Here is a 14170-nt window from a genome sequence, read left to right as displayed (position 1 = left end):
AGTTAATTAAACGATATATTAAAATATTAATTCCACTAACTCTTTAGACTTGTAATGCCCCAACAAAAGAAAAGTGGTGCCATTCACCTTTTTGATCTTTTACAAATTTAAAACCAAAAGCATAAATAAGGATTCAATTCTTTAGAATAAATTATTTGTCTTCAATTTCTATCCAAAGCATGCCACTATTTTTAAAAGCAAGATAGTACTATATATTTAAATGTTCTATGGTACAACATAGAGAAAGTAAGGCATCATTGCTTCTATGCTTCTTTTCATAGAAAAGAGAAAGAGTGCCAGAGAAAAAGAGAGAATTGCAGATTAATTTAAAAATAAATCTGAACAGGAGATAATGGGGGGTCTCATGCTACTCCAGAAAATTGGTCTTATCTTCCTTCTCATATCTGCATCCCTTTTCTCAACTTCACTTGCAGGTACGTCTATTTGAGGAACCAAAGGAAATTTAACTATAATGATTCACTGCTAGAAATCTGTGAATTTTCCCTGGACGTTCAGTGGGAATGCCATCAGTAATCTGAGATATATGTGGAAATTATAGTTTCTGATGATCATATTCTCGACGGATTCTGTCAAAATGTTCGTGGGGAATACGTGTGTTTAATTTCTCGTAGTGAATTATGTACACGGTCCGTTATTTCATGTGTTAGGTCTTTTTGCTTAGAATCAACAAAGACAATAATACTATGTATTAGTCTACCATAGGTCTGAAGCTTTTTACCTCCTTTTCAAATCCCGGGAGTATATTAACGTATTCTTGCATTTTTTTTTTTTAATCTTCTCGTTAAATTTTCTGGTTCTGCAGCTGAATTAATATGGTTTATTAAGCAGAAGCCAAGGCGAAGCTCCTGCATGCATGTAGTGAATTCTTATAAGTTTTCGGTTTTGATTATGTAAAACCTTATTTATAGAATGCTCGTAAATGTATATATTTTATGTTTATATTTCGTTGATTCACAAAGTGTTAATTCGTTAGACTTTCCACAATCTCCTGAGATCAGTAAAATAATTCTGTTAGTGCTAGCCGGCCATGCGATCATTGTCACAAGTCTCTATTTGTACCCCCCTTTTTGATCTTTCTTCCTGCAAAAATAAATAAGGCAAAGTAAAACTAATTAGCACAACTTCAATTTGATGCAGGTCGACAGTCCGTATTTTCAAGTGACTTTGAGCAGAAAGAGCTTGGTGCAACTCATGATGAGGTTTGTATTTAGTCATAAATTTAATCACAGATATTGGGCTGTTCAATAAATTGGAAGTAAGAATATGAGTAATAATAATCAAGAAATTGAAAGTGATTTTTTACTAAAGTGCTAGCTAGTACTAATTATTTGCTTAATTTGACCAAAGAGTTTGACATATTATGATTTAATTTTCTAACTCTATCTCTCTTATTTATTAGGATTTTCTATGTTTTTCCTTCATGATCACCATCATGAAGCTGGAAAGTTTCAAATTTGTATATACTTAAAAAAACAAGCTTGTATTGTGTGTCTGTTTTCTTTGCTCTCCTTTAAATTTTCCAGCTTAATCATAGAGTGTTAATTAGAGTACAATTCTATGTAAACAGGAGGAGCAATTACGCCATGAAAGGGTTCTTAAAGTGAACACAAAGGATTATGGGAGATATGATCCAACGCCTGCTTTATCCAAACCTCCTTTCAAGCTCATACCAAATTAATCATGTGATTTCGATATGGGTTTGTGGAGACCCCAATATGAGTTGAATAAGATGAATCATCCTAGTGTACTACGTATGTGTTATGCTATGTATGTTTTCAGCTTTATATATAGTACTGTAAGATATACCTATCCTTGTAAACTATGCTTATATTTTTGCATGAGTACTGGATTTAGTTTCTTGTCTGTAATATATACTTTTCCGTGTAATTTATATATAAGAAAAAAAAAAAAAAAAGTTCAGTATCTTCTTGTCTTATTTATCAGATAACCGTTTCGCTATATATATGTTGCTTTAATCTCGTATTGAAGTTCATGAAATTGGATGCTCATCAATTCTTGATAACGAAATAAGTTTTTTTAGGTGGTGGCGAAGCTAAGAATTTCGACAAGAGAATTAAAAAACAAAATCTAAAAATAGCATACCTGGGATATAAAGTATAAACTTATATTTCTCTATGCTTAAAAGGGGATTTAACATTCTATATATATGTTTTAGCATTCTATTTATATGTTTTACAAAATTTATTTTTACCTATTTATTCAGTATAACTTTTCAATAAGGGGACTTGATCAATTTGCATGTGGCTCTGTGGCTGCGACTAGTTTTACCCAGTAATATATGAGATGAGATTTTTTTACTTAAAAAATTTAGAATTAAATTAATCTGACTAGAAACTGAACAACAGATCATTACAAATTAACTATATTATTTTTGTTACTAGCATCAGATTTAACTCTTTTTAGTATATCTTTTGAAATTTTGTTTCTATTTCCTTTGGCTAATTCCTCGGTGTTTACCAATAATGTACCGTTTCAATGATAAATCACTTGTTTATTGGCTGACAGAACTATATTTTTTAGTTCAACTTCTATACACTATACAATGTAAAAAGATTTTTGTACTATAAAGTCATGTAAAAGATAGTTATAAAGTTAGATTAGTAATCTAACAAACTAAGGCTATTACCTGTTACAATAGATTAAAATACAAAATAGTGTAAAAATCAAAGTTTGTAGGTTAGTACTTACTCGGAATAATGACCAATATTAGATATAATTTGAAAGATAGATCGCTTCCCCAATTACTTCACCTCTTGATTGTTAGTTGACAAACTCAATTTGATATTGTGTTTGGAGCTCAAATCATTGTTAGAGTATTGCTTTTGTAAGATTTGGGGCGGGGGGGGGGGGGGGGGGGGGGGGGAATTATATTAGTATGGTAACCCGCCATTATTTTACAAGCTTGAAGAACTGGGTTTTGATTTTGAATCTAATTTTTGTATCAAAAAAATTGAAGTCGATGTTGCTTTAGACTTTGTTAGGAATAGTCTAAGAAGCTGTTGACTACAAAATTTGAAGTCATTTGGTGGAGATTTCAATTGGTTTTGAAACAATAACTGTAGAAAAAGTGCGTCTCTATAACTAGTAATATGTTATACTCTTTTATACAAAGGTAGACACGTTGTTTATATTGGTGGAGTTAGAAGCTTGGATGATCATTCAACTTTGGATAATTGGCTAATATAGTCACTCAACTTTGATTTATCTTCCAAATGTCACTCAACTTTGAGTTAGATGGTTTTTTTTTTGGAAAAATAAATAAATGACCACCTTAAGCGGTGGCTATATTTTATTAAAAGGATCCAATTCATCATAATTAGCGCATCTATTACTTTGTTTTAGAATATTATTCATCATTAATACATAAAAATTATGAATGTATAAATATATAAAAGAATAGATTGAAAAGCAACTTAAACACAATATTAAAAAAAAAAAAAAAAAAAAACTGTACTAATTAAGTAAACTAATTAATTGGAGCATATAATACTAAATTTTAAAATATTATTCATCATTAATATATAAAATAATGAACATATAAATATATACTTGTACGATATGTCTCAAGTAATATGGTAAGGCATAAATATTATAAGAATTTATTCTAAGAATATAAAATTCTATTAGATTAAATAACTGAGTCAAAATAAACCCTATCACGTCATTAAATGGATATCAGAAATTATATTTAGGGCTAAAGTGACCATTGAAGCTAACTAGGCAAAGTTGAATGACTTTTGGAAGATAAAATAAAGTTGAGTGACTATGATGGTTATATTGTATCTCATATGTATTTGGCCTGAAAGATCTTGTATCTGAATGTATATGAGCCAAATACATATGAGATGAGCGTATTTGGCTTGCTCAAATACATATGAGCTAAATACATATGAGATGAGTGTATTTGGCCAAGTCAAATACATTAGCTATGAATTGTAATTTGGCAAATAGTAGCTATGTATAGTAAGAGCCACATATAAAGTAGTTATATCTGTAAGTTTCTCTTCAATTTAAGTGTGTAAAAGCCCGTTAGGAATAATAAGGAACCTGCCGAGATTATTCTCTTGGGCCCCATGAAGGCGATATCCAATTCCAATTGTTTGGGCTTCTATAAGTAAATGCTGAATACTCAAGAAAGAGGTGAATTAAAAGGTGTTTATATGTTCTACTTCTACAATAGACTATTGACAATAGGCATTTGATTATTTGAAGTTGGTGTGGACTAGACTTTTTTTTTTTTTTAATTATCAAAGTACATGTGTGCAATTTACTTGCACATCCTTTTAACGAAAGAAGAATTCTTTGGTCAAAAAACAGGACTCATTTTTGCTTCTAAATATAGTTGTATTCACAAGGTTGTTACTTTTGATATAAAATGAACGAGGAAAGACACCCTAAACTATATGGCCGTTACTTAAAAACAAGAGTAACAATTTTTTGCTATTCGGCCTTGGAACAACCACTAAAAAGAGGATAATGAATGTAGGAACACAAACAGTTTGGAGGGCCTTGTGTAAGATCAAAAAAATAAATTTCCTCTCACTCTGCCAATTCCAAGGAAACGACGGATCACTAATTTTTCCTATGTATAAAAAATTCTTTTAATTCTCTTCGTTCTTTTTCCACTGTTGATACGATTTAGAAATAGAGCTGTTGTAGGGGATATACAAAATGTTTGGGGAATAGTATATTAGTGTATGCACCTGCTTTAGTTAAGAGATAGTTATTAAATTTTATGTATTACATTTCAGTCCCATAAGTTCGTTACTTTTTGTCCCTAACTCTTTATTTTAGTTTAGTCTTTCTCCTATATGCAATGGAATTGCCATGTAGCAGAGGCTATCAATGAAAATACTATTAGTTTCATAGTTTTCTTTACTTTCATCTTACCTAGCTTAGCTCTTTTCCAGCAATTCCTTTTGTAATTTCTTCAGCTTCTATCATCTGTGTATTTATCATTAAATTTGATGTAATGGCTATTTAATTGGTCCCTCCCTTTTTATCCATGCTGATTTGAGTTGTAATTACGTCATAGAATTGTATTCTTAGGTTTTGTCTTTTAATCAAAGTGACACCTTTCTTAATCACTTTATTTTTAGAGAACTTATCCACCTTTCTTAATCACTTTATTTTTAGAGAACTTCTCTTTATGGATAAAAAGTAGTGGTAAAACAATTACTTCTCTGTTTCTTTGTTCTGGCGTAAAGTGGAGAACCCAGTGACGGCCACTTGAATTGAATTCCAACATATTACTACATTTGAAGGAATTAAACCTCAATTAAGAATTAGGCATTGACTGAACTTGGGCATTACGTATAATAAACTATAGAATGAAGTAATTTAATCTCAAAATAGAAGAACGAAAAAGGAAAGTTTAAATAATTAGGGAATTACATATAATTAACTATACAATTAGATATTAACTATGTAATTTGCGTCTATTTATGGCACACGCCATATTTTCATAAAAGTTTAGAAGAATCAGAATCAAAACCACCTCACTTTATTCTTTTACTACTATTTAATTTTCGCTTTTATCCGGTTGCTTCTGCTTCTCATGATTCCAATTTGCTGACGAATATACAAGGGTAACACTGGCATATCGAGTGTTCATTTTTACCTTGTTTTGATCAGTTTTTTTAACATTTAATCCATGTCTGAAACTCATCCTGATTAATTTCAATTTGTGTTGGATAAGTATACTAGGGGAATATTCCCAATCAAACGTTTGCAATCTTGAGCACTCAAATTCGAAAATTCTAATTAAGGATGAGAAATTATAATCATTTCACTATACTGTGTGGTGGTATTGTTGACCACAGGCGGAGCCACCTTAGGCGAAGGGTGGTCAGGTGCACACCCTTCGCCCGAAAATTACACGGTATACATGGGTTAAATGTTCGCTATTATGAGTATATATTCGATTTTGTACACCCTTAACACAAGTGGGAAGAAAATTTGCACACTCTTCGCCTAATTCCTGGCTCCGCCACTGGTTGACCAATGTGAGGATAAACTCAACCACATTTCTTGCCAATTAAGAACAAGAATCACTAGGAATCAGGACTCAGAATTACGTGCAAGATTCTGCTTAGTTAGGTATTTCTCTTTCACCAACTAATCAATAATTTTCTTCTTTGATTAGGTTATACAAATGATGAAACATATGCTTAGGAACTTGAATTCTGCTATTAAATATTGATGTTCTTGTTTTGCAAGCTATCATTTTCAGTAAACATTTTTAGTGGAAATTAAAATGTGATCACAATAATTGATGAACAAGTTTAAGGTTATTAAATCATACTTGCTATATAAGAATGATGCAGTTTCACTACTTATACTTTCAATCAGAATGTATTTCAAATTATTCTCACAATTTTCTGAGCCGTACCAACGCAATGATCAGTGCTGGTTGAATGATTTGGACTAATCATTTTCAGATAATATTAATTAATACATACAAATCGTGCTCATTTGCACAATTATATTGTTTATGCTCTTAACCACTTATACAAGCAAAAGCTTATCGACGTGACCCATAAGAAACAGATATAAGGTGTTAAACTAGTAATTGAGCATTTGCAAATACTGAATTTGAAGGTATTATATCCAAATATTATAAGTATGTTTTAAGTGGCTCAAGCTGTATTTAAGTGAACTACCATTCATTAACAACTTTTTAACTTCTAGAACGTTTTTTTTTTTTTCTAAATAAATTTGTATTCAGACACAACTTTACAAATACTTGCATTAGCATTTCAATATTTCACTGAAGGTACATTTAAAATAAGCATTTCATTTGAAATTGTCTCAATAACCTATAGTTTGAGTGAAGGACAGTATCCCCGGAGAAATTCTTTTTAGAAGCTATTTTACGTCTTAGGTCCTATTCATTTTTTTTTAAAAAAAAAACTTTTCATAGCCTGATTTCTTAAAGAAGGGAATGAACCATTGCTTCAGTTGACTTAAATAAGTTGGGAAACGAATCAATTTTCATTAACTACCGCAAATAGAATTAGCTTTGAGGAATGACACCAACTTAGAAACCGACATAGGTAAAAATGGGTCGCCCCATAAATAATATTATGGATAAATACGTGAGATGTCACCAATAACTATAAACGGATGTTATTATAGTGATATAGGATCAAAGAATTTTTTGGTCACACTCACAGTATCACTGCTTTTTTGGAACACCTCGTCATACTACATCTGCTATACTTTTTTGGACATTACTTTTCCTTCTCAACATCTAATGAGACCCTAAAACACTATCGACTACCAAAATAAGATAAGTGCAAAGCAAAAGGTAACCAAGTATGAAAAGCCAGCATAGCACTAATAGAAAATTCTATCCTTTCGTCTCTAAAGATAAGACCATTGTTTTGAATAAAAAGCTAACTTTTATTTCAATCATAAACGTTATCTCACCTTCGTTGACCCGTATAAATCCACATAAGCAATATAATGTTTTTCCCCCTTCTATATACTTTTTTTTAGGTTAAGTTCCCCTTCTATACACAATGTTTGGTTACATTTTGATGTTTGAATAATATCCAAATATTAGGTTAGACGATAAATTTTTGGGCTATTGTATTTGTTGTCGGCATAAAGAATATATTTATAAGGTATGCAGAAACTTGTGTATTTCTTTTCTATTATATATAAGTGGCTAAGAGGTACCAACACCGCAATATTTTATTGTACCAAAAGCTTTAAAAATTGTACACTGAATGAATGCTTGTACCAAAAGCTATATAACTTGTACACTTTATCCAACTACTTTTTTATTCCACATGGACAAATGTCATAGTACTTAATATTTATTCCTTCTCATATATAGACGTATGCATTTCAATATTTATTCTCTTCTCATGTATAGAAGTATGCAGTTCAATTTTAATTCTCTTATACAAATTTATTTCCTTCGTGCACTTTTACTTGTTCACTTTTGACTTTTCTTCTCATGTATAGACGTATGCACTTCAATTTTAATTCTCCGACACATTTATTTCCTCCGTGCACTTTTACTTATTCACTTTTGACTTTTTACGTTCTTGCTGAATATTTATTCTCTTCTCATGTATAGACGTATGCAGTTCAATTTTAATTCTTCTACACAAATTTATTTCTTCCGTGCACTTTTACTTATTCACTTTTCACTTTTCACTTTCTTTAAGAATTGATAAATCCCACGTGGACATATGTCATCGTACTGAATATTTATTCTCTTCTCATGTATAGACGTATGCACTTCAATTTTAATTCTCCGACACATAGTTATTTCCTCCGTGCAGTTTTACTTGTTTACTTTTGACTTTTCACGTCCTTGCTGAATATTTATTCTGTTATCATGTATACATATATGCACTTCAATTTTACTAAAAATATATGTCTATTTTTGTATTCTATATTTTTCTTATTTATTATTTATATATTATAAACGCCCAAGGTGGACGAACACAACAACAATAAGTTGTACAAAAAACAACCGAAATTGTACTCTGCAGTGACTAACACGTGTACATTTCGTGTTGAACATTAATTCTACCTCTTATGTGTTATTTTTAAGTCCCCACTAGGTCAAGAAATGTCTTAATTGTCCTTTTATTTCCTTCATTTGGCATATACTCCCTATGTCTCAAATCTCAATTTAAGTGTCTACGTTTGACTAGACACGGAGTTTAAGAAATAAAGATAGACTTTCGAATCTTGTGGTTCTTTGAATCTTGTGATTATAAACTTGACATGTAGGATATTTGAATTGTCAACTTACTAAATATAAAAAGAGGCGGACATAACCAAAATAAGATAATTTTTTTTTATTTAACAACAAATGCCCAAGGTGGATGAACACAGTAACAATAAGTTTTACATAAAGCAATGAAATTGTACTATAAGCCGAGACTAACATGTGTACATTTCAGAAGTCTAACATTAATACTACCTCTTTTGTGTTTACTTTTTGAGTACCCACAATATCTCAATTGTCCTTTCATTTTCTTCATTTAAAATGATATACTCAGTTGACTAGACACGGAGTTTAACAAATAAAGATAGACTTTTGAATCTTGTAGTTCTAAATTAAAAATGTGTATAATATAATAAAATATCTTTTGAATCTTGTGATTATAAACTTGACATGTAGGATATTTGAATTGTCAATTTACTAAATATAAAAAGAGGCGGACATAACCAAAATAACACAAATTTTAACAACAATTGAGAAATTAAGGGGAAAAATAAGAGGAAAAGAAAAAAAAAATATGAAGACTCACTAGAGAATCGCAGTATCCTTTGCAAAATATACAAACCATAAAGACTAACTAAATTAAGTAACCAAATTAATCATGCTGAGCCCCGTGCATCGCACGGGTATAATTTGCTAGTTATTATTATACGAATGAAAAAAGGCAAAATAAGAATATGAGAATTGGTAACATATGTGTTATAGAAGTAAATTTTCTAAAAAAAGTAAACAAAACAATTATTTTTAGTGTTAGAAAGAAGATAAGAATAACCGAACAATTAAGGCTTTGAGGCGTGAAAGATCACTATCTTTTAAGAGTTATTGTCGGTATATTCTTTGGGGATTACAAGCAAATCTCTATCGGGATAGAACAAAGTCTGAAATCGTACATGCAAATTGTATCGTTTCTTCAGGGATGAGTCCATACTTATAGAAGTTTAGAAGGAGACTGTTTATGAAGAAACGCTCCTTTTCTCAACAGACGCAATGTTCTGTTTTATTTAAAATTTGAATAAACAAAAACCCGTTTAAATTTTAAATAAACAAAAACCTGTTCAAAATAAATACGAAAATAAGATTTTGATTTAAAGATGTCATTGTTCATTTTATTGGATTAAATGGGCTTGGCTCTATATAGCCAATACAATGGCCACAGCCCACAAGCCATCGATGTGGGACTCCCCACATATTACAAACTACTGTTACATTTACGCATTATAATTTATTCCTTAATTTTTATATTACTAACTTTTATTTATAATATAGTATCTACATTACTAATCTTTAAATTATAATCACTACATATCAGTCTTGCATAACTGTCAATAGACTAACGATTGATCTATAAGAATACAAATGTCTTTCACTCTATGAGATAAAATTTGCCCTAAACAACCTTCCCTAAAGTTCTATTTTCAGATAATAAGCTTCCGTGAGGCAATTGCTAATTTGCCGAAATACAAAGTTTAAAGGTAAAAACAAAAATGCATGAAGGTGACAGCTTAAACTGGCACGTATTTGTATTAACTGAAAAAGCCATAGACCTGTTTTTCTTTCATTTGTTGACATTGACAATTCTCCTGAACGAGTAAACGTCACCTTAGTTTAATGGCCTTTTTTTTATTTTTTTATTTTTTATTATTTATTATCATAACAGCTGTTGAAACACATAACCTTTGACGAGAACATTCAGCTGATTAGGAGCCTGTTTGGATGGGCTTAAAAAAAGCTATAAGTGAAAATAAATTTATAAGTAAAAAAATAAAAAAAGTTGGTTAAATTTTTTTTTTTTTTTTTATAAATTTCGCTTCGGATAAGATAAGCCAAACGGGCCAAATTATTTTTTTGGGCTTATTTTAGCACAAAATGGCTTATAAGCTAGTCAGCCAAATATTAAAAAAAAAATGAAAACAGCTTATAAGCAACTTATAAGCCAATCCAAACGGGCTCTAAGTATGCGTTTGGACATGCGATGAAATCGCATGATTCATGATTTTAAATTTTTTAAATGTAAAAGTTAAGTTTATATTTTATAAAATTAGACCCATAAGTTGGTAGATATATTTCTCAATTATGTTTACCAATAATTTATATCAAATATTAAAAGATCTATAAGTTGGTAGTATATTATAACAAATTTACTCTTACCAATCATGTAGGAGGATTATATTAAAGAGTAGTTATATCTCCCAATTATGTTTACCAATAATTTCATGTTCAATTTTCCATTTTATTGAACTAAAATTTGATCAATTGATGTTATATTTTTTATAAAGATCTTCTAGTAGCGTATTAATTTTATTATGAGCTATGACTTGCTTATTTGGTAAGATTGTATAAGAAATGAGAAAGTTTTGATGATTTTCACAACTTGTGAGGTTTTATGTCTAAGAAAAAATATAACTTAAAAAAATTAAATTGCATATCCAAACAAAACTTCAACTTTAAATCATTATTATTTCATCTCATTATTTCAAATCATGTCCAAACGACTCCTAAGTACTATGTATAGCTTGTAACGTGGAATATCTGTAGAAGCTTTGTATTTTGTTTGGTAAAACTCATAAACTGTATCTATTTTGGAACAAAGAGTCGGTATTTAAAGAAGCTTATTTTGTTATCTGATTAAGAAAATTACTATTTCTGTAATTATATATGGGCCCCAATTATATTAATCTTTTTTACCAATATGTTGTATATTCAACTGTCTTTTGCCACCACATGTCAATTTTTTCTGTAAATATACACCAATTGGGGCCGAAGTATCGGCAACTCATTTCAGCCGTCAGACCATTCGACTTTTGTATCAATTAATGTATCTTATAGGAGTACCTATTTAAAAGGTTCTTCAGAATTCAATTAAATATAAGAAATAAATAAAATGCTGCATACAAACAAATGCAATTTAAAAATACAAATTATAATTAAAAAATAAATGATCCCTGCTTTCTAAAGTTCCGCATAAATTATTCAATGCCACTTAAGAATATACATGAGTACTGTTCGAATTTTGAAGCTTCTGAAGCAAACATGAGTTTAGCTTTTACACAGTACAAAGTAAAAATAAAATTGTGCACTATCAGAACATTAACAAAATAAATATATACATTCATTCACAACGAATTAAAATAGTTACTCAGTAAATAAATGAATTAACAATAAATTTTACCGCATTTCTGCCGACAGTGTAAAATTTCAAAATAAACCACATGGTTTTTCAAAGTTTAAGATGATTCTATGATTATTTTATTGACATTCAAGAAAGTCAAACGCAGAGTGAGGTTTCCACGCGGTGAAATGAATTTTTACCCCAAGCTTTTATGCAATTGCTAGCTTGACATATCTGTGAATTGGAAACTATAGACTTTTCCTCGTCACATTTTCCAATGAGTCATACCTAAATAGTATTTGCTTTTGACCATTACGTTTATAGTATTTGCTTTCGACCATTACTTTTCTTTCCATTTCGTTCTTCTGTCTTTGAAATTTTAGTGCGATCTTTTCACATCTGATTTGACAGGTAGCCCTTACTTTCGACATCCCACCAAAAATCATCCAAATTCCATCCTTGTCCTTTGCTTCACTGTTGAAAACCTACCAACACGCCACCATCCACCTTATAGGCAATATTTATAAAATGATTTAAGTTAGGGAAACTCGTGAAATTTGTGCGAAAAGATTTAAATATGCATTCTTAAATTTGCACCTAAACTATGCAAAGTTATCATATATTAGACCTTTTCGCATAGCTGAAGCCTGAAGGACAAATACGCTTTGCCCGTGAAGTTATAAACACAATAGTGCTAAAATAAATAAAAAACAGGCAATTCCTTAGAATTTATGCAGATCAAGTGAAATATAGAGTTATATACACCACAATGCTAAAATTGAAAAAATCAACAATCTCTTAAGTTTTATATTTGCTATGAGTATTTTAGTTCTATTGCAGATTTATATGTTAGGTAAAAATATAGAGAACTTTTAGTATTTTTTTTTATTTTTTTTGTACGGTAATGGTTTGAGATGAGATTAACTAGAGCAATAAAATTGATAAAGATTCATATAGGTCTGAACCAAAGTGAGACTTTTCGGTGAGATGTGAAATTAGTCGAATTCTTAAAACGAAAACCGGATACCGAATGAAGAAAAAAAGATAATTGCTTGTAATAATTTTAAAAAAATTATACCATTAAAGCATAAAAGATAAATTTAAAATAATTAGTGCTAGTAAGCTTCTCTGAAGTAGCAAGTTGAGGTGTCTAAAAAGCTTGTAGATTCCATTAAGAAGACAATCCCACAATTAATTGCAATTTATTGATGAATATGCTATTCACATGACAAAGTTAAGGAATCAATCCCAAAATTAATTTCTCAAATTTTATGATACTTTCTTGTGACTCGAAAGTTATGGAATGCGTACTACGCACTCGGCGTACGACATAAGAAATCACTTTAAAGGCTTAAAGCTCCCCTTTTTCACAGTCCAATTCTGACAAATTTTCAAAATAAAGAAATAGCGCACATAATCCTGGAGTACAACAACTAAGACGCAACGTACCATTAAAGCAACAACAGCTTCTTTTCAACCGTTATTTTCACCAGTCGAATTTTTTTCTTTTTTTGAAAAAGAGTAACTTTAAGGGTGACTGGGTAGTTGTATATGTTGGACAAGCATAAATAGTCCTGAAGTAAAAATTTAATACTTATTTTTTATTTGGTTACAAATTTTGAGGTTAGTTATACTAGAATTAGAAATAATATCGAAATAAGTTATTACTGTCAAATGGTGGAATAAGGATTAATAAAATAATACCCCAAATGTCCCTCAAACTCCTTTTCTAGTAAATAAAGTGGAGGATATTTTCGTAAATAAACAACTTCTTCTAAAAAAAAAAATTCAACAAATCAAACAGTAAAATAAGAGGATAACTAATCCCAATATAAATAAGCTGACATTTGATCAATGATAGATTTTAAAAATATATCTCTAAATACATGATTGGCCATAAAATTTAATAAGATTTTAAAAATTTATCTTTAAAATGTTTTTAAAACCCAAAAACTGCGAGAAATTTTACTAACACTCACAAAACGTCAATTTTTTTCCATATAAATTGTATGTCCCAACACAACTTTATTTTTTTAAAATCACAACTTTAAAAACTCAAATTTTCAAATTTTAACTCAAAATTTATGACCAAACAGGAGCTAATTCATGTATAACTAATCCTAGATTAACTAAACCCCTATCATATTTGTTTTTCAAACCAAACGCCTCCTCTAACAAGACATAACAAACAAAGCAGAACCACTTATAAGACGCCTCATTTTAACTCCGTTCCAAATAAGCCGTCTAAAACGACCGCACTCCTCTCTCTC

At 30.1% G+C, this 14170-nt stretch overlaps 1 protein-coding gene across 1 annotated transcript; it reads left to right on the top strand.

Moving 5' to 3' along the window:
• Positions 1-241: 241 nt before the first annotated feature.
• On the top strand, positions 242-1889 carry LOC132062843 (protein CASPARIAN STRIP INTEGRITY FACTOR 1-like). The gene is made up of 3 exons (XM_059455320.1): positions 242-434; positions 1159-1220; positions 1589-1889. The coding sequence occupies exons 1-3, from the start codon at positions 353-355 to the stop codon at positions 1697-1699; spliced, it is 255 nt and encodes an 84-aa protein (XP_059311303.1). The 5' UTR covers positions 242-352; the 3' UTR covers positions 1700-1889.
• The last annotated feature ends 12281 nt before the right edge of the window (positions 1890-14170 follow it).

This window comes from Lycium ferocissimum, chromosome 7 (genome assembly GCF_029784015.1).
Source record: "Lycium ferocissimum isolate CSIRO_LF1 chromosome 7, AGI_CSIRO_Lferr_CH_V1, whole genome shotgun sequence".
Taxonomy (NCBI): Eukaryota; Viridiplantae; Streptophyta; class Magnoliopsida; order Solanales; family Solanaceae; genus Lycium; species Lycium ferocissimum.
This window is presented reverse-complemented; position numbering and strand designations above follow the sequence as displayed.

Coding starts and splice junctions, on each gene's coding strand:
- LOC132062843 (XM_059455320.1), top strand. CDS start 353: ATGGGGGGTCTCATGCTACTCCAGAAAATTGGTCTTATCTTCCTTCTC. Junction 435..1,158: donor TTTCTCAACTTCACTTGCAG/GTACGTCTATTT, acceptor AATTTGATGCAG/GTCGACAGTCCGTATTTTCA. Junction 1,221..1,588: donor TTGGTGCAACTCATGATGAG/GTTTGTATTTAG, acceptor CTATGTAAACAG/GAGGAGCAATTACGCCATGA.